At 36.4% G+C, this 25,552-nt stretch overlaps 1 protein-coding gene and 1 non-coding gene across 2 annotated transcripts; both read left to right on the top strand.

The window, feature by feature from the left end:
• The first annotated feature begins 2,295 nt into the window (after positions 1–2,295).
• On the top strand, positions 2,296–4,241 carry LOC102623495 (tetrahydroberberine oxidase-like). The gene has a single exon (XM_006468297.3). The coding sequence runs from the start codon at positions 2,335–2,337 to the stop codon at positions 4,069–4,071; it is 1,737 nt and encodes a 578-aa protein (XP_006468360.3). The 5' UTR covers positions 2,296–2,334; the 3' UTR covers positions 4,072–4,241.
• A 14,967-nt stretch (positions 4,242–19,208) lies between these two features.
• Positions 19,209–19,312, top strand: LOC127900487 (small nucleolar RNA R71). Its single transcript, XR_008052670.1, has one exon. It is a non-coding gene; the product is annotated as a small nucleolar RNA R71 (small nucleolar RNA).
• The last annotated feature ends 6,240 nt before the right edge of the window (positions 19,313–25,552 follow it).

Below are 25,552 nucleotides of genomic sequence, written 5' to 3'. Positions count from 1 at the left end.
ACTGGTTGTTTCAAGTGATGGGCTACCTATCCTTGCCTTTCTCTTACAAATTCAAGTAGTAGAATCTAACCAGGGAAGAACTTAACTTTGAAATCAACGAGGAAGGACCGGTCATCGGAGATGAGGTAGAGGTGGCGACATCCCAAGCAGGATCGATTTGTTGAAACTCAACGAGACACTGATTCATTGCCACGTAGTTACATAATTCGTTCTTGTGATTAAATCTATAAACAAGTTCTGCCACCTAAATTTACAAGTTCATCCGCATCAAAAGACCCTTGGCTTGTAGAAAATTCGGTGGCTGATTTTGAGGAGGATGGTCTTGGAGGAGATGAAACTCCTCTTGCTTAACGTTTTGGGTCTTCTTCTTAATTTTTTTTTTTCAGACAATTGCAAATATTTGTAATTCATTTCTTTCACTAAGATCCACTACAAAGTCCTCCGATCTCCAATACCCGCTTCTTCATGGAGATCTTTCACTTAACCAATCACAGTAAAATGTCTCTATTTAAAGTTCAGGAAAGGTACAACGGCCCAAGGGAACATTAAACATAACCAACCACAGGAAAACCCAGTTTTCAATTAAATGTTTAAAATTCAACAAAGATAAGAAAACATGATTCACTCCTTCAGGAATTGCTCCCCTTTTCAATCAATCTTTTGTCCATGCATAGTTCAACCTGAATATGTTATTCAACACATAAAAGCTTCCTTAAGGTGTTGGCATCAAATGGAATATTTGGCTGAAGTTGAGAGGGTGCTGTTCATCGGTAAGTTGATTACAGGAGACAAAACAAGCATGCCGCAAGCGGGACCAGAGGGCTGGTAATCGACGGTGGTGAAGGAGTGCTGGCACTGTTGGGAGGGAAGGCTAGTGAGCTTAGCAGCGAGATTTTACGAGCCTACGCCTGCCTCTCTTTTCAAAATTTGCATTTGGTCGAGACTTGCGTCAACACGAGAGAGAGATGGGCGGAGGGAGAGAGGCGTCTTCTTAATTTATTATTTAGAATTTAATTGCGAAACGACATCATTTATCATTTTCCAACCGGCTATAGAAAGTACTTTTTTGGTTGACTCTTTTGGCGATCGGTCTCCAACCGTTTCAGTCGGTTACAATTTAATTAGTGTTACGTACATGTGGCATATTTTTATTGATTGACAAGTTAAATTATGGGCTGTATCTTACGCAAAACGTAACTTAGGGGGATCCAAAAGTAGAAGGCCATCTGATAATTTTCTCCTTAACGCCATCCTATGTGTGACGGGGTCTTTGGCATCATTAATTTTCTTTGGCAGCATTATTGTTGTTGAACAAAAATGTCATTTCAAGGGTACACGTGGTTTAATGGTCAAATCAAACTTCAAAGTACCGGTAATAGGTATTTAAGCTAAAAAGTAGAAGGCCAACTGATAATTTTCTCCTTAACGCCATCCTATGTGTGACGGGGTCTTTGGCATCATTAATTTTCTTTGGCATCATTATTGTTGTTGAACAAAAATGTCATTTCAAGGGTACACGTAGTTTAATGGTCAAATCAAACTTCAAAGTCGGTATGGGCAGCCGATGGTTTGACGTTCCCTGCACATAGCCATTTGCACTTGAAAATTCAAAGCCAAAATTGACAAACTGGGAGCATTCAACGTTGGTGGAGGCCACTTGGGCTTGTAGTCGGCGGATTATTGTCCTTAAAATTAATTATGATTACGAAGATAATAATTTGAGTCTCTATAAATTTAATTTTTTTTAATTAAATATAATTATATAGAAATTTTTTATAACATTTTTTTTTCTTTGTGAAATATAAGTAGAGTAGAGATATTTCTCTTTTGTGAAAGGTATTTGAATAGACATATATTTTATAGAATAAAAATATAATAATATAAATCTTATGTATATATTTAATTATAAATATCAGTGTAATAAATTATTATTATAATAATTATATATATTTTTGTATAATACAATAACATAATACTTAATCAGTTAAAAAAAAAAAGTGAAGAAAAAAAGGGAAGCTAAGAGAGATAATTAATGCTGACAAAAATGACGCGCAAGCAGACAAGTATACAAACAATGATGTGAATTTTTTTTTTTCTCTCTTGGATTTGACGCGCAAGCACACAACTGACACAAGTGTACAAACAATGATGTGCTTTGCTGTGACATTGGGAAATTGCTAATTAATTTCCATAGTAAACTTAGATGTGCTTGACTATCAATATCATTGACCTTTTCGTGTGTGTTGACTGTTGAACGAGGTAGTTTAAGCTTTTGGAGTGTACAATATAAATAGGGGGTCTCATTCACTCTTATGCACCAAAACATCAACAGAAATGAAGTCTTCTTGCACTTCTATCATCCCATTTGCTTTTATTCTTCTTTTATCGTATGATTGCTGGGTTACTTTTGCCAACATTCATGCAACTTCTTCAGTGCTTGATGATCATTACGATGATAATTTATTTCTTGATTGCCTTTCTATGCACTCTGATAACGCCTCCTCCATTTCCGAAGTGATTTACACAAAAAGCCATTCTTCTTATTCATCCGTCTTGAATTTTTCCATACAAAACTTCAGGTTCTCAACACCCAACACCCCCAAACCTCAAGTCATTGTCACGCCATCAGACGTATCCCAGGTTCAAGCAGCCATTAAATGTTCTCAAAAGCATGGCTTGGAGGTTAGGATTCGAAGTGGTGGCCATGACTTTGAGGGTCTATCTTTTGTTTCTGAGGTCCCGTTCGTCATCATTGATTTGCTAAATCTTAGTGAAATCAGTGTTGATGCAGAGGAGCAAACAGCTTGGGTTCAAGCAGGCGCCACCCTTGGCCAACTTTATTACAGAATTGCTGAGAAAAGTAAAAATCTTGGCTTTCCAGGCGGACTTTGCCCTACTGTTGGGGCTGGTGGACATATTAGTGGTGGAGGATATGGGGTCATGTTGCGTAAATTTGGCCTTGCTGCCGATAACATCGTTGACGCACACTTGATTGACGCCAAAGGTAGATTTCTTGATAGAAAATCAATGGGAGAAGATCTATTTTGGGCCATTCGAGGTGGTGGAGGAGCTAGCTTTGGCGTGATCGTCGCATGGAAAGTAAGGCTAGTCACAGTTCCATCAACGGTGACTCGATTCCTAGTAACAAGAAGCTTGGATCAAAATGCAACAGAGATTGTTCACAAATGGCAGTACGTTGCACATAAGTTTCATGAAGATTTATTTATCGAAGTCACTTTATCCAGGGTGAATTCAATGATGGTGGCTATATTTTCATCGGTGTTTCTCGGTGGGGTTGATAGGCTCCTTCCAATGATGCAGGAGAGCTTCCCTGAGCTTGGTTTGACAAAAGAAGACTGCACAGAAATGAGCTGGATTGAATCAGTCCAGAATCTTGCTGGATTTGAAAAGGGACAATCCTTGGATTTGTTGCTTGATAGGGATTCTCAATCCAATGGGGTTGTTGTGAATGGTACAACAAAAGCTTTTTTTAAAGGGAAAGCGGACTATGTGAAGGAGCCAATCCCTGTAAATGCATTCGAAGGAATATATGATAAGTTTTATGAAGAAGAGGGACAAATAGCTTTCATGGTATTGGTTCCTTATGGTGGGAAAATGAGTGAGATTTCGGAGTCTGAAACTCCGTACCCACATAGAGCTGGCAACATATACCAAATATTTTACGGAGTTTTTTGGGGAGAAGATGGAGCATCTCAAAGACATATTGATTGGTTAAGAAGATTATACAGTTACATGACACCCTATGTCTCAAAAAATCCTCGAGGAGCATATATCAATAACAGGGATCTTGACGTCGGAACAAATAACCAAGGATACACAAGCGTTGAACAAGCTAGCGTTTGGGGCAACAAATATTTCAAGAACAATTTCAAAAGGTTGGTTCATGTGAAGACTATGGTTGATCCTCATGATTTCTTTAGAAATGAACAAAGCATTCCACCTCTTATAGATAACTTACGCATTAGCTGTCCTGAGTCTATTTGTTCTGAGACCACTCCACTCCTTACAGAAGATTCTAATGGATTCCCCAGCAGCTACAGTTTTCAATGAGCATTCAACTTCTTTTTTATGTCTTCTTCGTTTTTTCTCTGGGTCGACGTCTTTAGATCTTTTTTTTTTCTGTTAATTTTTTTTTCTAAAATGTGAGGCTAATTACGTCCCCTGAAATGGTGTATTATTTATTTCAATTGATTTCTTTTTAATAAAGTTATCTCTCACTATGCCGAGATTTTTTTCTTTAAAAAAAAAAATTCCACCACTTACGTCTGGGAGGAAGAAAAAGGAAAATGAAATTCATCGCACGCTAAGCACCGCAGTTAGCACAACTCGGTTCGTTTTGTGCTAACTCTAAAACAAGTTACTGTTGCTTCAAAATACACACTCGCTTCACAACTCTCACGCAAACTCACAAAACGCATCGTGGGATTGCTCTATCCGCCGGCGCGCTCTCTCTCTCTCGCGCCGTGGGTCTCTCCACACCCGGCCTCTCACGCATCTCACTGCTCACTCCTTCGGCTTTCTCTCTCTCTCTTTCGTCGTGGGTCTCTCCACATTTGATCGTTGGCTCTCTCTCTCTCTGCCCACTCTCTCGGCTTCACTTGTCGCCCACCGTAATCGATTCGTGGAGGTAATTGGTTTTATTAATGCCCAATTTTGGTTGTGCTAATTACGAATATGTGAAGATTCAATTGCGAAGTCAAATTGTGTTGATAATTGCCGTAAGAACTTGCTATTGGAAATTAGCAAAATGTTGTTCTGTTGTGAGTTATAAGCTGCTGATCCGTTGGGGGAAAACCAGGCAATGAAACAAGATTCAGGCGACAGACCAGTTTCAGATTTGGAAATTGGTTTTGACGGACTTAAATGGGCATAATCATGAGATGTTGACGGTTCAATCCAAAGACTCTCTCACGATCAGCCATGTGAAGACATGGTGAGAGTGATACAGCCGGCAGTGGACCACCAAATCTCAATGCCGAGGCTTCCGCTTTCCGGTCATTTTAGGGCCATAAAAATGGGTATTTTAACAATTATCATGGCCGGTTTTTCATTCTCTTCTTGGCGGTTGGGTTTTTTGCGTTCGAACATCGGGCCAACAACTTCCTGCTTATATTCTTTTTTTTTTTTAATGATTTTTTCAGCGCGAGCATAAGTGTAGCAGAGGTGGCTATCATTAGCCATGAAAGCGTCGGATGTAATGTTGTGACAATAAATTTTTTTTTTCATAATAGAAGTTAATAATGGTGAACATACTGCATTTTTTACCTTGTGAACAAACTGCAGCCCCCGCCGTCATTTAAGTAATCTGGAATTGGGGTTCTGGGGAATTATATCGGCAATTACATTTTGTGAACATATTGCATTTTTTAGAGTATTCAAATAAAGTATTTTAAAATCCGATCCAGAACTTATTTCTTATAATAATTAAAATTCCAATCACGTTAAAAATTAACAAAATTTTAAATATTGAATAAAACTCCATCTAATGTTTATTCATTTATTTCACAAAGCGAAGAGGAAGAACAAACGCAGAAACAGAAATCAAACAGAAACACAACCCAAGCGATTTTAAGTCATGAGGCGTAATCTTCATTTCAAGGGCAAAATCGCCAGACAACTTATGTCTTCAGTAAGACGAGTGTGTGTAGTCTGCGCTTGCGTTTGAGCAAGACGAGTGCGTGTATTTTGAAGTTACAGTAATTTCTTTTATAGTTAGCACAAAACGAATCGTTCGTTTTGTGCTAATTGTGGTCCTAAATGGTATGAACATATCGGTGTTGGAAAACTTCATAGTCAAAATTGAGCCACAACCATTTGGTAGACCAAATCACTTTCAATCAAGTATCTTATCATTTGCAATAAAAGGAAATGTTCTCTGACTTTGTAGCTTCCGCCGAATTATTTGTATTTCCACTAGAATTACTTCTCACGTTTTAGAATCCGGGTGTCCATTTCAAAATTTTACCGTCTCCTAACAAAACCCTTACTCATTCTGCTTCAAATTTACAATTTAACTTTGTACTCAAAGATTCAAAACTTTATCATCATAACCAATTAACTCATCCTCAAGTAATCAAACATACCAGTAATACCCAAAAATCACCCAAATTGAGGGGGAAAAAAACATTTTTTTTAATATGTACAATGCCTCGAATTAGTCAATAGCAAGCGCAATAAATTCTTCTGTGAATTTAAAATTCAAGTTTCTAATAAGACAAGAAAGCAAGCAAGCAAACAAAATGGAAAAGAAATTAAATTTAAAATCAATAATAACTTTATGAAAGTAGAATACATAGTGGAGCTCTTGGTCATCAGTAACCCAGCCTTGACCGGCACCTAAAGCGGTGTACTTAGAGACGTCGTGCTGCGACTAAGCAAGCTGAGCATCAATCCTCGGCAGCTGATCCACCGACGTGTCGACCCTCAAGCAAGCCACGTGTGCTGAGAGTAGCTGCTCATACAACGGATGCGAATAATATTTCCGCCTCGCACCTCGCATTCTGCCAATTCACAGCTCTGTCAGCGCCGCTCTCAACCACCACTCCTTCGCGCTTGTTATTAGTATTGGCCTTGTTCATGTTCTGACTGGTGGTGTTCTTCAAATCAGCGGATTCGACGGCGGCGATGATGGAGTTGTTGGTAGGAGTGACGTCTTCGATGAGTGGGCGTTATTTGTTTTGGACTGAAGCTGAATGGTAAAGTGAAAATGGGTTTGATAAAGTGAAGGTGGGGTATCATTTGTTTCACTCGATTCCAAGCTTTGTATAATTGTGCATTCTGAATACACATTGATTTGTTTAATCAATCACTGTCAATTAGCTTTTTTAAGATTTAAAAATTATAAACTTTTGCAATTACAAAATTATCCCCGTTTACCAAACGGCTTCCTAACGCTTATACACGTCGGGGGGTGCTATATGTCAATATATACATACATTATATTCTATCTAAGTGTAGCAAGGCCAAACCTCAGGAAAAGTATCCAAAAATTACCCTTTACCGAAATACAAATTAATTATTCCTCTACGAAGATTAAAAATATAATGAATAAAATTAAAGGCTATACCCATCTTAAATAGAATAAAAGTTAATAACCATCTTAAATTTCATCTTTATAGTATAAAAACCACTTGGTCCGTGGCTTTGAGCACATCTCCTCCATCATCAACCTTAATTAGTTAATGAACCAAGACTTTGTTTTAATTTAAAGCATGCTTTTAGCTCTCATACCAGTCATCTAAATACTCTTCAATTTCCATATGAAAACAAATTTGCCGCATCAACAAGACAACTGCAAAAGCTCAAGTTTCCGTAATAAAGGTAATTTTATGAATGAATATGGTTAATCGAGAAGGGGGAGTTAGATAGTTGGTGAGATAAATGGTCAAATATCATTACTTAAGAGGAAAATCATGCCGAATTGGGCCCAACCCCGTTGGGTTACAACGGGAGCAAATGAGAAGGGTCCAATTCGTTCGGATTCAATGGGGGCAATTATGTCAACAAGCCCAAACAATTAAGGGAATAAATGTAACAGATGGAGAACTGTTGGCATTTTAGGAAACCTAAGAGTAACTGGTAATTAAGATAAACGATAGTAGGGTCATCTGATAATTTTCCTTCATACAACATTACACACAGTGCATTATTCCAGCGGAAGCGAGCTTATTAACTAATAACCATCGATGATACTTTTACTATAAAATATTTCCCACAAACGACAAGAAATTTAAATTGAATGGACCCCGCAAATTTCTTTTCATTGGCGATTGAGGGGTTTCGAAATGGTTAACACCCAAAATTTACGTTTTATTGTTTAATTATTAAGCATAAAAAAATTGAACAAACTAGGGATCCCAATATGTAGATCTCAGTTTTTGCATCTTGAATTTTATAGCTCGTAAAATATTATTCAATATATGAATGTCATATGAGTTGAGAAACAAATTAAAATGCAAATATTAAGATTTCTAATATTATTCTTCTAATTTCTAATGCATAGCTATTACTTAATAAATTTTCAGAAATGGTGAAATGTTCCCTATTTTTTGTATTTATTCATAAAACTAACTATCAATTGTTTAGCATCTTGACATATGAGCCACATTTGAATTTGAGAATTCAAAGCCTATTTTCCCTAGTGGATCGCATTTATTTCAAATTTTTTTTAGTAAAATTTCGAATTCCAATAGTTGAGTACTAACTTAAGTTTCAACTATTATGTGTCATTCTTCTATTAGATAATAAATTTTATAACAACGAGTTATATATATATTTTTAAATCCAATCATAAGGAACTTGCCTCTATAATATATATATATATATATACCAATAACGACCGGGATCGTGGAAAGTGTGTGAGTGTCCAAGAAATTACAAAATTAAAAGATTTTAATGCGGAAAGTGTGTGAGTGTCCAAGAAATTATAAAATTAAAAGATTTTAATGATTGTAGATTTTAATCGGTACGTGGCGTTGTTTCCAGATCGATGCAGAACTTAATCTGCCTTTGGAACCAGATCTGACTTAAAACAGATCAATATCCCGCACGTTCTGTTTTCCAGCCTATATACCAAATTCTTTAAAATGTTAAAATGATGCTTTAGCAAGCCTAGCAACAGATCTAAAGGCTCATAGATAGTATTAAATATGGATCCCAGAAATAATACTCTGAATGGTTGGGGGGAGAAGAGAAGATACAACAGAAGACAGAGATCCGGTCTCTTTGCCTCTGAGGAACGTAACAATTTATATGGCATATCTGATACAGATCAGTCTGCAAAGCATGCATAAAATTTAATTACTGAAATTTAAATGCTTTAAAATAAATTACGGAAATTAAACTGCAGAAATTTAAACATACAAAAATTTATTACAAACTTTAAAAGAAATTACAAATCTTACATTTGGTTCTTCTTGCTTTGTTTTTCTTTAAAGGAAAATATTACAGAAGAAACGGGAAATTAATCTGAAGACAGGAAAATTCCTTGTTGTCTTCCTGATTCCCAGAGAGAGAGAGAGAAGAAGAAGAAGAAAGAAAGAAAATAGAATTCTAAAAATCTGAGGAGTCTAAGTCTTCCTCTCGATTTAAATACAAAGACTTGGTCTTTAACTGTAACGAGTCTGTAGCTTCACAACTGTAGCGAAACTGTAGCTTCATGAGTGTAGCGAAACTGTAGCTTCATGACTGTAGTGAAACTGTAGCTTGAAACAGTGGCTTTACAAGAGAAATACATAAAATTACAAGAAAATATATAAGAGGGAATTTCAGGTGAAGAGACATGTGCGCTCTCACTTGTGTCCAGGGGACCACCCAAAGTAATATAAGTAAAAGTAATTTTTACAATAGAATTTTACGGAAATTATAAAATTGAATACAAGTGATCAATACAGAGGAAAAATTGAATTGAAAATTAGTACTTTTTTTTTTTTTGAATTTACAAATTCTTTAACAATGCTTTACAGGAGGAAAGATGCCGAAGCAATCATCTTCATTCTCATCTCCAAGGGAGATGCATGGCGCAGCTTCTCCAGATCTTGCAACTGATGGTTCAGATCTCGATGCAAGAAGCTGCTTCATGACTTTGAAATATTCTTCTTCTGTTTTGGCACTGGCCAAAAGAGATTGGGCTTTGGAGTTTTGGGTAAGGAAGGTTCCTTGGGCTTTAATATCTTTAATGGTTGGTTGTAGAAGGCTTTTAGAGGAGAACCAATTTTCGATCATGTTAACAGTCAATTTGGACTGTTCATCAAATTTTGACCACCATTTGACTTTAAAGGTTCTTTGTAGAATTAATTGGGCATCTTGTGGATGGTATCGAAAGTTCCACATCCAAACACAAGGGAGAAAGAAGTTTGTACAGAAGCAGAGAAAAGGAGGAAATCGTTTCTCAGACTTTGTAGGTACATAGTGGGTTTTAAAAAGATTTAGGCACTGGATGGCATTTTGGGTGAGAATTTCAGGGCATGGGCCGAAATAATTCCACCATTGTTGGAACCAGTTTGGAAGACTTTGGACGGTTATTTTTGAATTGAAGAAAAATAACAAAGAATGGGTTCTTTTTGAGTTTTGTATAAAAAATGTGTTAAACCAGACCTGTTGGTAATCCCAGTAGGAATATGACAGGCAATGAGGTAAACGCATTTGGAAATTTGCGGGGAAGGGCTTTAATTTATGAAGTTGGTCTCCCCATTGTTTTGGGCTTAAAACTTTTAAAATTGTGGCTGTGGAGTAAGCTGGTTCTGTATGGGCTTCACTGAGGAAGAAGTGTTTTAATTTGACAGACTCAATAGACTCTAAAATACTTTGGTAATAAGACTAAGGTTTTGTCAAATCCCAAGGTTTGAAAAACCAGCCTTTATGGAAAATTTTTGAAATTGCTTGAAGAGGATCAGTGTGGTAAAAACCATCTTCTATGGATAAAATATTTTGGAAATGTGTTTTATCATACCAATCCGAAGTTTTCTTTGGAAGCTTTGTTTGTGAAAGAACAATTTGAGAAGATGAACTTTCACCCGAAAGAACCACATTTTGTGAAGAAGTTTTAGAAGTTTCTTTAGAAATAGGTTTTTCTTCTTTAGAAGATATCTGGCTTTGAGAAAAACTTTGTAAGACGATCATAAGCTCAGGGAATTTAGAAATGGATTTCATCCATTCATTTACCTGCTCCTAGGAGGCAAGGGCTTTGGATTGGGCTTCTTGGTCTTCAATAGCGTCAATCCAAGACTTTATAGGCATTACTGAAGAGAGCAATTTTTCTTTAGGAGGGGAAGATTGGGAGGCTTTAGGGGTTGTTTTGGGTATGGGTTCTGTGAGGATCCCTTTCCCTTTGTCTCGTCTTTTTGGTAGCATTATCTGTTTTGAAGAAATTTCCTGGTTAGAAAATCAGGGAGAGAATTTGTATCTTCTTTAATAAATTCAATATCAAAATCAAAAACACTTAAAATAGCTTGCCAACGTGCAAAAATCTGTTTAGATGCAATGTTTTGAACATCTTTTTCCAAAACGTGTTTTGCAACTTTGCAATCGATTCTAAGCAGAAACTTTTGATTTAGTAAATCGCTTTGAAATTTGGAAATGCATAAAACAATGGATAAAATTTCCTTTTTAATAGTAGAATAATTTTTCTGGCATTCATTCCAATGTGCAGAAACATATTGTACTATCTGTTCTTTATTATGGTCAACTTGCTTTAATATCCCACCATAACCTAAGTCTGATGCATCAGTCTCAACAATTTTAGGCAATGCAGGATTTACAAGAAATAAACATGGAATGTTTTTAACTATGGTCTTTATGTGTTTAACAATTTTTGTATGTTCTTCTGACCATGCAACATGAGTTTTCTTTAATCTATCATGCAATGGTTTGGCGATCCTATTTATCAAGGATTTTATCTGGAAACTTGTCAGTGAAGGCAAGTGACCTTTCAATGGGAGTGATGGTTCCTTTGGAAATGTAATGACCAAGAAACCGAACTTTAGTTTGGAATAAAGAGACTTTAGAACTAGAGATGGCTAGACCAGCTTTTCTAGTAGCCAAATAAAAAGTCTTTAAATGTTTGAAGTGTTGTTCAATTGATTGAGAGAAAATCAACACATCATCTATATAAACAATGCAAAAATCAGAAAAAAGATTATAAATATCATTCATAATTCTTTAAAATTCTGAAGGTGCATTTTTCAAACCAAAAGGCATTACTGTTCATTCGTACTGTCCAAATGGAACAGTAAAAGCGGTCTTATAACGGTCTTTAGGATGAATTTGAATTTGCCAAAAACCAAATTTCATGTCAAATTTTGAAAATATGAATGCAGAGTGTAGTTTTTGGAGTAAATCTTTTTTATTAGGTATGGGATACCTGATCAATTTTAATGCTTTATTCAAGGGCTTGTAATTTATTACAAGTCTGGGTGTCCCTTGTTGTGCAAATTTTAATGTACTCGTAAGCGCACGAATCTATTGTAGTATAGATCAATGGTGACGAGTGTCGATCCCACGAGGAGGTGGATTTTAATTGTGTATAGAATTAATTTTGCAAATGGTTGATTGGATCTGTGGTGGAAATGATTTGGAATATGCTAAAACTTAAATTAAAATGGCGAGAATAAATGCTGAAATTAGAATTGAAATGGCAAGAATAAATTGAAGAGAAATGTATTGAAATGACGTACTTGGGTATCTGGATCCGTATCAACATGCATCATGGGCTAAATAATCCGTATTAATGCCAATTAAATCATGAGGGGGGAATCCACACCTCATGAACCACGCTCTAATTAATATGGTGCTAAGGGCTTATCGTGCCAAATAATAATAACCTTATACTAGAGAGCCGGTGTAACCAAGGCGGTATCTAGACAAGATCAGTATTATTTGTCGACGATAAGTCAAATCATCCACAAAAACTAGAGGGGAAAAGAAAATAAATTTACCAAATAAAGCTCATGACACATGTTGAGACTTCACCTTCAACCCAAGCTTGAAAAGAAATTAGCTACTCATAATTGAACTAGGGGTAAAATGAGAATTTATTAAAATACAAAGAAAATACAAGATGGAGAAGGAATTATAGAAAATGGATCCCAAAAATGGATTCAGAGATATCAAATTAGGGGGGGGAAGCCCCCTTTTTATAGATACATGGAGTAAATCATGGCCATCAGATTAAAAACAGTTTGGACGCTTGGGATTGCGCCACGTCATCAGTCAACAGTCCACGCTTTGACCACGCGGATGAACAGTAACACGGTTTGACCCGGATGAACAGTAACGCGGTTTAGTTGAAAATAATCCTGTGTGATGCATGCACCGTACGCGAGATTTTTCGTCCACTGATATGCTGCCACGTCACCATCAATAGTACATAAGAATTTTAGTCCAACAGGATCGTGACACCTCATCAGTCAATGCCACATCATCGGTCAATGCCACGTCATCGATCCGTCTATGTGAACAGTGTCGTCAACAGTAACGTAGACAATACCGTACACGTGAATAGTACCGTACATGTGAATAGTGCCATTTTTCCTTTTATGCTCCTCCTAAGGTTTTCGCCGTCCTGAGTTCAAAAGTGATGTCCGTTTTGCCGTCTGATCTCTCCTTTATTGTGAAATAACTATAATGCCCCTAAAATACATAAAATACTTAATTAAAATAAAACACACGGAATTAAATCAAAAGAAGGTTAAATTCATATGAACAATAAAGGGACCAGACCATCGAGAGCGTAATATTGAGTGTTAGAAAATGCATATTTATAAAGGAGAAAACCGTCATTTTACATTTCAAGTCTTACTAACAACCCTTACTTTTATGTATTTAACCTTCTTGTGATGTAATTATGTGTGTGTTATTTTAATTAAGTATTTTATGTATTTTAGGGGCAGTATAGTCATTTCACAATAAAGGAGAGATCAGACGGCAAAACGGACATCACTTTTGAACTCAGGACGGTCGAAAACCTTAGGAGGAGCATAAAAGGAAAAATGACACTATTCACATGTACGGTACTATTCACATATACGGTACTGTCTACGTTACTGTTCACGACACTGTTCACATAGACGGATCGATGACGTGGCATTGACCGATGATGTGGCATTGACTGATGAGGTGTCACGATCCTGTTGGGCTAAAATTCTTATGTACTGTTGATGGTGACGTGGCAGCATATCAGTGGACGAAAAATCTCGTGTACAATGCATGCATCACACAGGATTATTTTCAACCAAACCGCGTTACTGTTCAAAGTCGGGTCAAACCGTGTTACTGTTCATCCGCGTGGTCAAACCGTGGACTGTTGACTGATGACGTGACGCAATCCTGAGCGTCCAAACTGTTTTTAATCCGATGGCCATGATTTACTCCATGTATCTATAAAAAAGGGGCCTCCCCCCCCTAATTTGATAGCTCTGAATCCATTTTTGGGATCCATTTTCTGTAATTCCTTCTCCATCTTGTATTTTCTTTGTATTTTAATAAATTTCCATTTTGCCCCTAGTTCAATTATGAGTAGCTAATTTTCTTTCAAGCTTGGGTTGAAGGTGAAGTCTCAACATGTGTCATGGGCTTAATTTGGTAAATTTATTTTCTCTTCCCCTCTAGTTTTTGTGGATGTTTTGACTTCTCGTCGACAAATAATACTGATCTTGTCTAGATACCGCCTTGGTTACACCGGCTCTCTAGTATAAGGTTATTATTATTTGGCACGATAAGCCCTTAGCACCATATTGATTAGAGTGTGGTTCATGAGGTGTGGATTCCCCCCTCATGATTTAATTGGCATTAATACGGATTATTTAGCCCATGATGCATGTTGATACGGATCCAGATATCTAAGTACGTCAATTTAATCGATTTTCTCTACAATTTATTCTCGCCATTGCAATTCCAATTTTAGCATATTTTAAATCACTTCCACCACAATTCCAATCATCCATTTACAAAATTAATTCTACACACAATTAAAATCAACCTCCTCGTGGGATCGACACTCGTCACCATTAGTCTATACTACAATAGATTCGTGCGCTTGCGAGTACATTAAAATTTGCACAACACGTAACTTACCTGGGAATAGGTGCAAGCGAGAATTGAATAAAAGCACTTTATGACCTGGAGTGAACGATTTTCTCATAATTTGCTTGTCGTGAAAGACTTTCATTCGTTGCTTGTAAATCTTGGCATTTTCGTATGCATCATTGCGAATTTCTTCAAGTTCTGCCAGTTGTAATCTTCTTTCTGAGCTGGCTTGCTGCATGTCAAAGTTGAATTTCTTGATGGCCCAATATGCACGATGCTCGAGTTCCACAGGTAGGTGGCAAGCTTTTCCATACACTAGCCTGTAGGGTGACATCCCAATCGGGGTCTTGAAAGCCGTTCTATATGCCCATAATGCATCATCAAGTCTTAATGACCAATCTTTTCTGTCTGGCCTCACCATTTTTTCTAATATGTGCTTGATTTCTCGATTGGAGATCTCAACTTGGCCACTGGTTTGCGGATGATACGGGGTCGCCACTTTGTGTGTGATTGAATACTTTGTCAAAAGAGCTTTGAATGCTTTGTTACAAAAGTGGGCACCACCATCACTGATTATCGCTCGAGGGAATCCAAAGCGCGAAACAATATTGCTTTTCAAAAATCCTATCACCACTTTGTGATCATTGGTTCTGCATGGAATTGCTTCCACCCATTTCGATACGTAGTCAACACCAACCAATATGTATTGATGGCCAAAAGAAGGGGGAAAGGGTCCCATGAAGTCAATACCCCATACGTCAAAAATCTCAACCACTAAAATTGGATATAGTGGCATCATGTTCCTTCGTGTAATGCTCCCCATTCGTTGACACCTATCACATGAAGAACAGAAAGTGTAAGCATCTCGAAATATAGTTGGCCAATAGAAACCACATTGTAAAACTTTAGTCGCCGTTTTCTTAGCACTGAAATGGCCTCCACAAGCTTGTTCATGGCAGAATGAAAGGATATTATGAATTTCACTTTCTGGGACACATCGTCTAACAATTTGGTTTGCACAATACTTGAACAAATACGGGTCATCCCAAAAGAAATTCTTTATTTCTGCAAAGAATTTAGCCTTGTCTTGCTTGGTCCAATGCTCTGGAAGTTTACCTGTAACAAGATAATTAACTATATCAGCATACCAAGGTAATACTTCCACATTCATTAATTGTTCATCTGGAAATGACTCATTCAATGGTAATGGTTCCATAATTGTATCAAAATGGAGGCGAGAGAGATGGTCAGCTACAACATTCTCTGTGTCTTTCTTATCTTTGAATTCCAAGTCAAATTCCTGCAAAAGTAACACCCAATGAATTAGTCTAGCTTTTGCATCTTTCTTTGTGAGAAGATATTTAAGAGCAGCATGATCTGTGAATATAATTATTTTACAACCAATGAGATAAGATCGAAATTTTTCCAATGCAAACACTATTGCTAGCATTTCTTTTTCAGTAGTTGAATAGTTCAACTGTGCATCATTCAATGTCATACTAACATAGTAAATAACATGAGGAATTCGATCAACTCTTTGTCCTAAAACTGCTCCTACTGCATAATCAGATGCATCACACATAAGCTCAAATAGTAAGCTCCAGTTTGGGGCCTGAATGATGGGTGATGATGTCAACAATTGCTTTAATTTTTCAAAAGCCATAAGACATGAATCATTAAAGATAAAAGGTACATCCTTAGCAAGTAAATTGCATAAGGGTCTAAAAACTTTGCTAAAATCTTTAATGAAACGTCTATAGAAACCAGCATGCCCAAGGAAAGATCTTACTTCTCTGACTGTTTTAGGTGGAGGAAGATTAGAAATGAGATCCACCTTGGCTTTGTCAACCTCAATACCTTTGCTCGAAATGATGTGACCGAGAACAATACCTTGTTTTACCATAAAATGGCACTTCTCCCAATTCAAGACTAAGTTCTTCTCGGTACATCTCTGCAGAACTAGCGTTAGATGATGTAAACATTGATCAAACGAGTCAGCAAAGACAGAAAAATCATCCATAAAGACTTCAAGGAATCGTTCAACCATATCAGAAAAAATGCTCAACATGCATCGTTGGAATGTAGCAGGTGCATTACATAATCCAAATGGCATTCTCCTATATGCAAAAGTGCCAAAAGGGCAAGTGAAAGTAGTTTTCTCCTGATCTTTTGGTGCTATGGGAATTTGATTATATCCTGAGTAGCCATCTAGAAAGCAATAAAATTCATGGCCTGCTAATCTATCAAGCATTTGATCAATAAATGGTAAAGGAAAATGGTCTTTACGTGTGACAGAATTCAACTTTCTATAATCAATGCATACACGCCATCCTGTAGTTACTCTAGTTGGTATCAATTCATTATCAGCATTGGTAACTACTGTGACTCCTGACTTTTTGGGGACAACTTGTACAGGACTGACCCATGAACTATCAGAAATTGGGTAAATGATACCTGCGTCTAATAGCTTAAGGACTTCTGTTCTAACAACTTCTTTCATATTAGGATTTAACCGATGTTGCATTTCTCTAGTAGATTTAGCATTTTCATCAAGGTGAATGTAATGCATGCAGTCTACTGGGTTTATACCTTTTATGTCCGCTATGGTCCATCCTAATGCTCCTTTGTGCTCTTTTAAAACATCCAACAACTTACCTTTTTGTTCGTCATTTAGGGATGATGAGATGATTACCGGCAGAGTACTTTCTTCTCACAAAAACGCATATTCCAATGTGTTGGGTAATAGTTTGAGCTCGAGTTTCGGTGGTGATTCTGATGATGGGATGAGTTTCTTCTCTGATGGTGCTAGTTGTTCAACTCTTGACTTCCATTCATTAGTATCCATGGATAGTGCTGAGTCAAGTAGGGCGTTGACCTCATAGACCGATTTGTCAATATCAAAATCCAAACCAAAGTGAGTTAAACATGTTTGTAAAGGATCATCACTAAGGTTTGAAACAAAAGTATCATCAACTAATGCTTCTATTAAATCCACATCAACAACTTCATCATCTGCATTATGAGGTTGTTTGGCAATGTTGAAAATGTTTAGCTCCATAGTCATGTTGCCGAAGGCCAACTGCATATTTCCAGTCCTGCATTGAACATGAGCATCCGCAGTTGCCAAGAAAGGTCGGCCTAGAATAATAAGGATGTGCTTCCTTGAATCCTGTATTGGTTGAGTGTCAATTACAATGAAATCAACAGGAAAATAAAACTTGTCTACCTGGATAAGCACGTCCTCCACAATACCACGAGGTATTTTCGTAGACCGATCTGCAAGCTGTAACACCACTGGAGTTGGGTGTAATTCTCCCAGTCCAAGTTTCACGAATACAGAGTAAGGCAACAAATTTACACTAGCTCCTAAATCCAACAAAGCATTCTCAATTGTGTGGTTCCTTATACTACATGAGATAGTGGGGGAGCCTGGGTCTTTGCATTTTAAAGGAATTTTATGTTGGAGTATAGAACTAACGTTTTCTGTTAAAAATGCCTTCTTTTGAACATGCATATTTCTCTTTTTAGTACAAAGGTCTTTAAGAAACTTGGCATAAGATGGAACTTGTTTAATAGCATCAAGTAAAGGGATGTTAACACTTACCTGTTTGAAGATTTCGAGAATCTCACCTGTGGATTTTCCCTTCTTTCCTTTCGCTAACCTCTGAGGAAATGGAGCTTTAGGAACATATTCTCGTGGGTTGGTTTCTTCTTTTTCCTCCGGTGGTGAGTCCTCAACATTCACAGGTATAATTTGATTTTCTTTTGTCACCGGCATCTCCACTTTGTTGTCGACTTCCTTTCCTTTTCGCAAGGTCATGACTGCTTTGACCTCTCCATGCTGTTGTGGTGAACTGGTACTTGCTTCATGTACTCCTTTAGGATTAGGCACTGGTTGACTTGGAAACTTGCCTTTCTCAACAGTCATTGCCAAGGTCTGAACTGAAGAAGCAAGTTGTCCCACCATCTTCTCAAGGCTTGAAACTGATTGGGCTTGTGAGTTGAAGCCCGCTCTCAACTCATTTCGTAATCCATCAATGGTGCGGTTCTGTTGCTCAATCGTGGAGTGAGTAACATTCTTGAAATTCTGGAATGCATCCTCCCATGGTCTGGGTTGAGAGTAGTTCTGGTTCTGATTGTATGGTCTGAATGGTGGCTGAGAGACTTGAGGAATTTGAGAAATTTGTTGCATTTGTGGAGCTGGAGCTGCTGGTCTATTCTGTTGGAATCCTTGAGACCATGAAAAATTGGGGTGGTCTCTCCATCCAGGATTATATGTGTTGGAGTATGGGTTGTAATTTGATGGCTTTCTCATTACACCTATGGCATTGGCTTGATCTAGGTATGAGTCATGGTCATGTGGTTCTGTTGATTTAGCAGTTGATAACGATGCTATTTGTCGAGCAAGACCTTCAACCATCTCCTTGACTTCTTTGATTCCCGAAGTTGACTCGCCAATTTGAACCTCATTTACTCCCTTAATTCTTCTAGTATTCCTGAGTGATCGACTCCGTTGTTGGGAATTATCCGCTTGTCGCTGGAAGAATTCCCAAATCTCTGATGCACTTTTTGACATTAGCTCTCCTCCACTTGTTGCCATTAGCCATTCTTGCACATTTGGTAGTAATCCCTCCAAAAAGTATTGACATTGGTGCCATTTCTCGTACCCATGATGTGGACACTTCAAGAGTAGCCCATTGAATCGCTCCCATGTTTCGAAAAACTGCTCGTCTTCTCTCTGAGTAAACTCCGAGATTTCCCTGCGAATAGCGTTGGTTTTATGAACTGGGAAATATTTATTCAAAAATTTCGTTACCATTTGTTCCCATGATGAAATGCTATTGGCAGGCAATGTATTAAGCCATGAACGAGCTCTATCTTTTAAAGAAAATGGGAATAATCTGAGTTTAACATCATCGTCTGAAAAATTTTCATATTTAAAAGTTTGACAAATGGCATGAAAATCATTCAGATGATTATATGGGTCCTCATTTTCTAGGCCATAGAATGTGGGGAGACAATTTAGCACACTAGGTTTTAATTCAAAACTCCTAACAGCTACATTTGGGTATCTAATACATGATGTGCTCAAATTAGCTAAGGGACTAAAATAATCCTTAAATGGCCTCTCCTGTGGTGCTTGTAAATCCATTTCAAATTTATTTTTAACGTGCTTTTGTGTGCGAAGTGTTTTTTCTAATTCAAGGTTTATAGGTTCAAGATTAGGTAATAATGACCTACGACCATGCATGCAAAATAAATAAAATAAAAATAAAGATGGAAAAAAAACAAATAAAAATAAAGAAGAGAGAGAAATTACAATACTAACCTTATTGCGCTATTACAACCTTTCTATAAAAATACACACAAAAACAAAAAATACGTGAAATAAATTAACTAAAAAAAATTAGTAAGATAAACAAAAATTACAAAGAAAAAAAAATAAATTGAAAATTAAATTACAGAATTTTAAAGAAGAGAAAAAGAAAAGAAATAATAACCTTTAAATGTAGATTTACTTTTTTTTTTTAAAGAACAAAAAAAAAATACAAGAAAATAATTAAATGAAATTATTCACAAAAATTAAATCTATGAATTAAAATTACTTACCTCCCCGGCAACGGCGCCAAAAACTTGTTGTGCAAATTTTAATGTACTCGCAAGCGCACGAATCTATTGTAGTATAGATCAATGGTGACGAGTGTCGATCCCACGAGGAGGTGTATTTTAATTGTGTATAGAATTAATTTTGCAAATGGTTGATTGGATCTGTGGTGGAAATGATTTGGAATATGCTAAAACTTAAATTAAAATGGCGAGAATAAATGTTGAAATTGGAATTGAAATGGCAAGAATAAATTGAAGAGAAATGTATTGAAATGACGTACTTGAGTATCTGGATCCGTATCAACATGCATCATGGGCTAAATAATCCGTATTAATGCCAATTAAATCATGAGGGGGGAATCCACACCTCATGAACCACGCTCTAATTAATATGGTGCTAAGGGCTTATCGTGCTAAATAATAATAACCTTATACTAGAGAGCCGGTGTAACCAAGGCGGTATCTAGACAAGATCAGTATTATTTGTCGACGATAAGTCAAATCATCCACAAAAACTAGAGGGGAAAAGAAAATAAATTTACCAAATAAAGCCCATGACACTTGTTGAGACTTCACCTTCAACCCAAGCTTGAAAAGAAATTAGCTACTCATAATTGAACTAGGGGCAAAATGAGAATTTATTAAAATATAAAGAAAATACAAGATGGAGAAGGAATTATAGAAAATGGATCCTAAAAATGGATTCAGAGATATCAAATTAGGGGGGGGGGGGAAGCCCCCTTTTTATAGATACATGGAGTAAATCATGGCCATCGGATTAAAAACAGTTTGGACGCTCAGGATTGCGCCACGTCATCAGTCAACAGTCCACGCTTTGACCACGCGGATGAACAGTAACACGGTTTGACCCGGATGAACAGTAACGCGGTTTAGTTGAAAATAATCCTGTGTGATGCATGCACCGTACGCGAGATTTTTCGTCCACTGATATGCTGCCACGTCACCATCAATAGTACATAAGAATTTTAGTCCAACAGGATCGTGACACCTCATCAGTCAATGCCACATCATCGGTCAATGCCACGTCATCGATCCGTCTATGTGAACAGTGTCGTCAACAGTAACGTAGACAATACCGTACACGTGAATAGTACCGTACATGTGAATAGTGCTATTTTTCCTTTTATGCTCCTCCTAAGGTTTTCGACCGTCCTGAGTTCAAAAGTGATGTCCGTTTTGCCGTCTGATCTCTCCTTTATTGTGAAATAACTATAATGCCCCTAAAATACATAAAATACTTAATTAAAATAAAACACACGGAATTAAATCAAAAGAAGGTTAAATTCATAAAAGTAAAGGTGTTAGTAAAACTTGTAGTGTAAAATGACGATTTTCTCCTTTATAAATATACATTTTCTAACACTCAACATCCCTCTTTCTATTTCAGAGTTTTTATTGACGTAGAAAGCAGCACAAGACCATGGAGATCTAGATTTTACAATGAGTCCTTTGGACTCTAGATCTTTAATTTTAATTTTGTAATGTTTTTCCAAATCCATGTTCATTTGGATAGGACGGGCTTTAGTGGGTATCTGTTTCTCATCAAAGGAATTTTCATAAGGCAAATCTACCAAATGTTGTTTTCGGTTCCAAAAAGCACTTGGTAAATCAGCACATATTTCCTTTTCAATTAGAGCTTTGAAATCAGAAATTTTTCTTTGTATAAGTCCATTTTGCAATTGGTTTTCAATTCTTTGTAAACTTAAGTATTTTTTTAAACAGGCTAAATCGGTTTGTTTTGTTTTAAGCAAAACATTTATTTGGTTCTGGTAAATAGAACAGGCTTTAACAATATTTAAATTTCTGGTTTTAGATTTCTCAATAAAAGGGAAAATTAATTTGTTCTTTTTTGCTTTAAAAGATATACTATCGTAATTGACAGTATAGGGAGTAATGAGATTTATAAAAGGAGTTCCCAAAATAACAGCATGATGAATATCATTTGTTAAAAGGAAGGTAGTCCTGAATTCAAAACTATTGTTGTGAATTGAGGCGTCAACTTTGGATTTGATGTTCAATTTTGAATTATTTGCAGCTGAAAGCCTTTCATTAGTTTTTTCATGGAATTTCTTTGGAACAATGTCTGCTTTTATACAATTCAGATTAGCACCAGTGTCAAAAAGGGCAATCGTGTCAATTTCAAAATCTTTAGAAAATTTTAAAGTAATTTTAATTAAATATTTTCTCGTGGTGATTTGTTTTAAAATAAAAAGAAAATCGTTGGGGATTGATTCAATGTTTTCAAGTTGTTGTTCATTTTCTTCACCAGAGTTTGATTCTTTATCAGAATTATCTTCCAGTTGTTTTTGCAATAAAAGCTGGATTGTTTCTGAGTCATTTTTTTGCTTCTCTTTCAATTCTTTAATTTCAAGTTTGATTTCTTTAATTTCCTTTTGAAGGTCTTGGATATTGGGAATTATTGTTTTCTTTGTCTTCTTTTTTCCCAAAATTTCCGTAAGGTCATAAGTATTCTTTTTAATAATTGGGGTTTTAGAGCTTTTTGTTTTGTCTTTTAACTCTAGAGTTTTTAAAAGTTTGTCAAGGTATTTTTTTTTTAAGAATGGGGTCAGAAATATGCTTTACAAGTTCAAGAAAAGTTTCTTGTTCTTTAGTTAAAACATTAATCTTCTTTAAAAAGGTTTCTGAATCAGAACTGCTTGATACAGATGTTTCTGAGTCAATTAACTCATCAACCTGTAAAGGATCACTATTTCCCGACAATGAAGAACTTGAATCAGAGTCAAAAGACTCAATGAGCAGAGGAGCTATCTTGGAAAGGACTTCTTCATCAAGATCAATCTCTTGAAGTCTTCTATTTGTCCTGCAATATTTTGCAGTATGTCCTTTTTTGCCACATTTAAAACATGTAGCTTCTTTATAATTAAAAGAGGTTTTTGGTTTAAAGGAGGAAGAGGGTTTGGCTTTGGAGTCTATTCTTTTAGAGAAATTGGGTTTTTTATAAGGTCTCGAGGACTTCTTATAAAAAGATTCTCTAAAATCTCTGGAAGGTTTTTGGTATTTGTTGAGTGTTAGAAAATGCATATTTATAAAGGAGAAAACCGTCATTTTACATTTCAAGTCTTACTAACAACCCTTACTTTTATGTATTTAATCTTCTTGTGATGTAATTACGTGTGTGTTATTTTAATTAAGTATTTTATGTATTTTAGGGGCATTATAGTCATTTCACAATAAAGGAGAGATCAGACGGCAAAACGGACATCACTTTTGAACTCAGGACGGTCGAAAACCTTAGGAGGGGCATAAAAGGAAAAATGGCACTATTCACATGTACGGTACTATTCACGTGTACGGTACTGTATACGTTACTGTTCATAATACTGTTCACATAGACGGACGATGACGTGGCATTGACCGATGACGTGGCATTGACCGATGATGTGGCATTGACTGATGAGGTGTCACGATCCTGTTGGACTAAAACTCTTATGTACTGTTGATGGTGACGTGGCAGCATATCAGTGGACGAAAAATCTCGCGTACGGTGCATGCATCACACAGGATTATTTTCAACCAAACCGCGTTACTGTTCATCCGGGTCAAACCGTGTTACTGTTCATCCGCGTGGTCAAACCGTGGACTGTTGACTGATGACGTGGCGAAATCCTGAGCGTCCAAACTGTTTTTAATCCGATGGCCATGATTTACTCCATGTATCTATAAAAAGGGGGCCTCCCCCCCTAATTTGATATCTCTGAATCCATTTTTGGGATCCATTTTCTGTAATTCCTTCTCCATCTTGTATTTTCTTTGTATTTTAATAAATTCCCATTTTACCCCTAGTTCAATTATGAGTAGCTAATTTCCTTTCAAGCTTGGGTTGAAGGTGAAGTCTCAACATGTGTCATGGGCTTTATTTGGTAAATTTATTTTCTTTTCCCCTCTAGTTTTTGTGGATGATTTGACTTATCGTCGACAAATAATAATGATCTTGTCTAGATACCGCCTTGGTTACACCGGCTCTCTAGTATAAGGTTATTATTATTTGGCACGATAAGCCCTTAGCACCATATTGATTAGAGCGTGGTTCATGAGGTGTGGATTCCCCCCTCATGATTTAATTGGCATTAATACGGATTATTTAGCCCATGATGCATGTTGATACGGATCCGAATACCCAAGTACGTTATTTCAATAGATTTCTCTTCAATTTACTCTCGCCATTGCAATTCCAGTCTTAGAATTTATTATCGCCATTTCAATTCCAATTTTAGGATAATTTAAATCACTTCCACCACAATTCTAACCACCCATTTACAAAATTAATTCTACATATAATTAAAATCCACCTCCTCGTGGGATCGACACTCGTCACCATTAGTCTATACTACAATAGATTCGTGCGCTTGCGAGTTCATTAAAATTTGCACAACAAGTTTTTGGCGCCGTTGCCGGGGAGGTAAGTAATTTTAATTCATAGAATTAATTTTTGTGAATAATTTCTTTTATTTGTTTTCTTGTATTTTTTATAAAAAAAAAAAAAAAAGTAAATCTACATTTAAAGGTTAGTATTTCTTTTCTTTTTCTCTTCTTTAAAATTCTGTAATTTAATTTTCAATTTATTTTTCTTTGTAATTTTTTTTATCTTATTAATTTAATTTTTAGTTAATTTATTTCACGTATTTATTTTTGTGTATTTTTATAGTAAGGTTGTAATAGCGCAATAAGGTTAGTATCCTAATTTCTCCCTTATCTTTATTTTTTATTTGTTTTGTTCCCATCTTTATTTTTTGTTTTGTTTGCATCTTTATTTTTATTTTATTTATTTTGCATGCATGGTCGTAGGTCATTATTACCTAATCTTGAACCTATAGACCTTGAACTTGAAAAAACACTTCGCACACAAAAGCACATTAATAAATTTGGAATGGATTTACAAGCACCACAGGAGAGGCCATTTAAGGACTACTTCAGTCCTTTAGCTAATTTAAGCACATCATGCATAAGATATCCAAATGTAGCTGCTAGGAGTTTTGAATTAAAACCTAGTGTGCTAAATTGTCTCCCCACATTCTATGGCCTAGAAAATGAGGATCCATATAATCATTTGAATGATTTTCATGCCATTTGTCAAACATTCAAATATGAGAATTTTTCAGATGATGATGTTAAACTTAGACTATTCCCATTTTCTTTAAAGGATAGAGCTCGTTCATGGTTAAATACGTTGCCTGCTAATAGCATTTCATCATGGGAACAAATGGTAACTAAATTTTTGAATAAATATTTCCCAGTGCATAAAACCAATGCTATTCGCAGGGAAATCTCAGAGTTTACTCAGAGAGAGGACGAGCAGTTTTTCGAGACATGGGAGCGATTCAATGGGCTACTCTTGAAGTGTCCACATCATGGGTACGAA

Source organism: Citrus sinensis, chromosome 2 (assembly GCF_022201045.2).
Source record: "Citrus sinensis cultivar Valencia sweet orange chromosome 2, DVS_A1.0, whole genome shotgun sequence".
Classification (NCBI taxonomy): Eukaryota; Viridiplantae; Streptophyta; class Magnoliopsida; order Sapindales; family Rutaceae; genus Citrus; species Citrus sinensis.
The sequence above is the reverse complement of the archived record's forward strand: the minus strand, read 5'-3'. Positions and strand labels throughout refer to the sequence as shown.

Excerpts from the sequence above, each read along its gene's own strand:
- LOC102623495 (XM_006468297.3), top strand. The coding sequence starts at position 2,335 with ATGAAGTCTTCTTGCACTTCTATCATCCCATTTGCTTTTATTCTTCTT.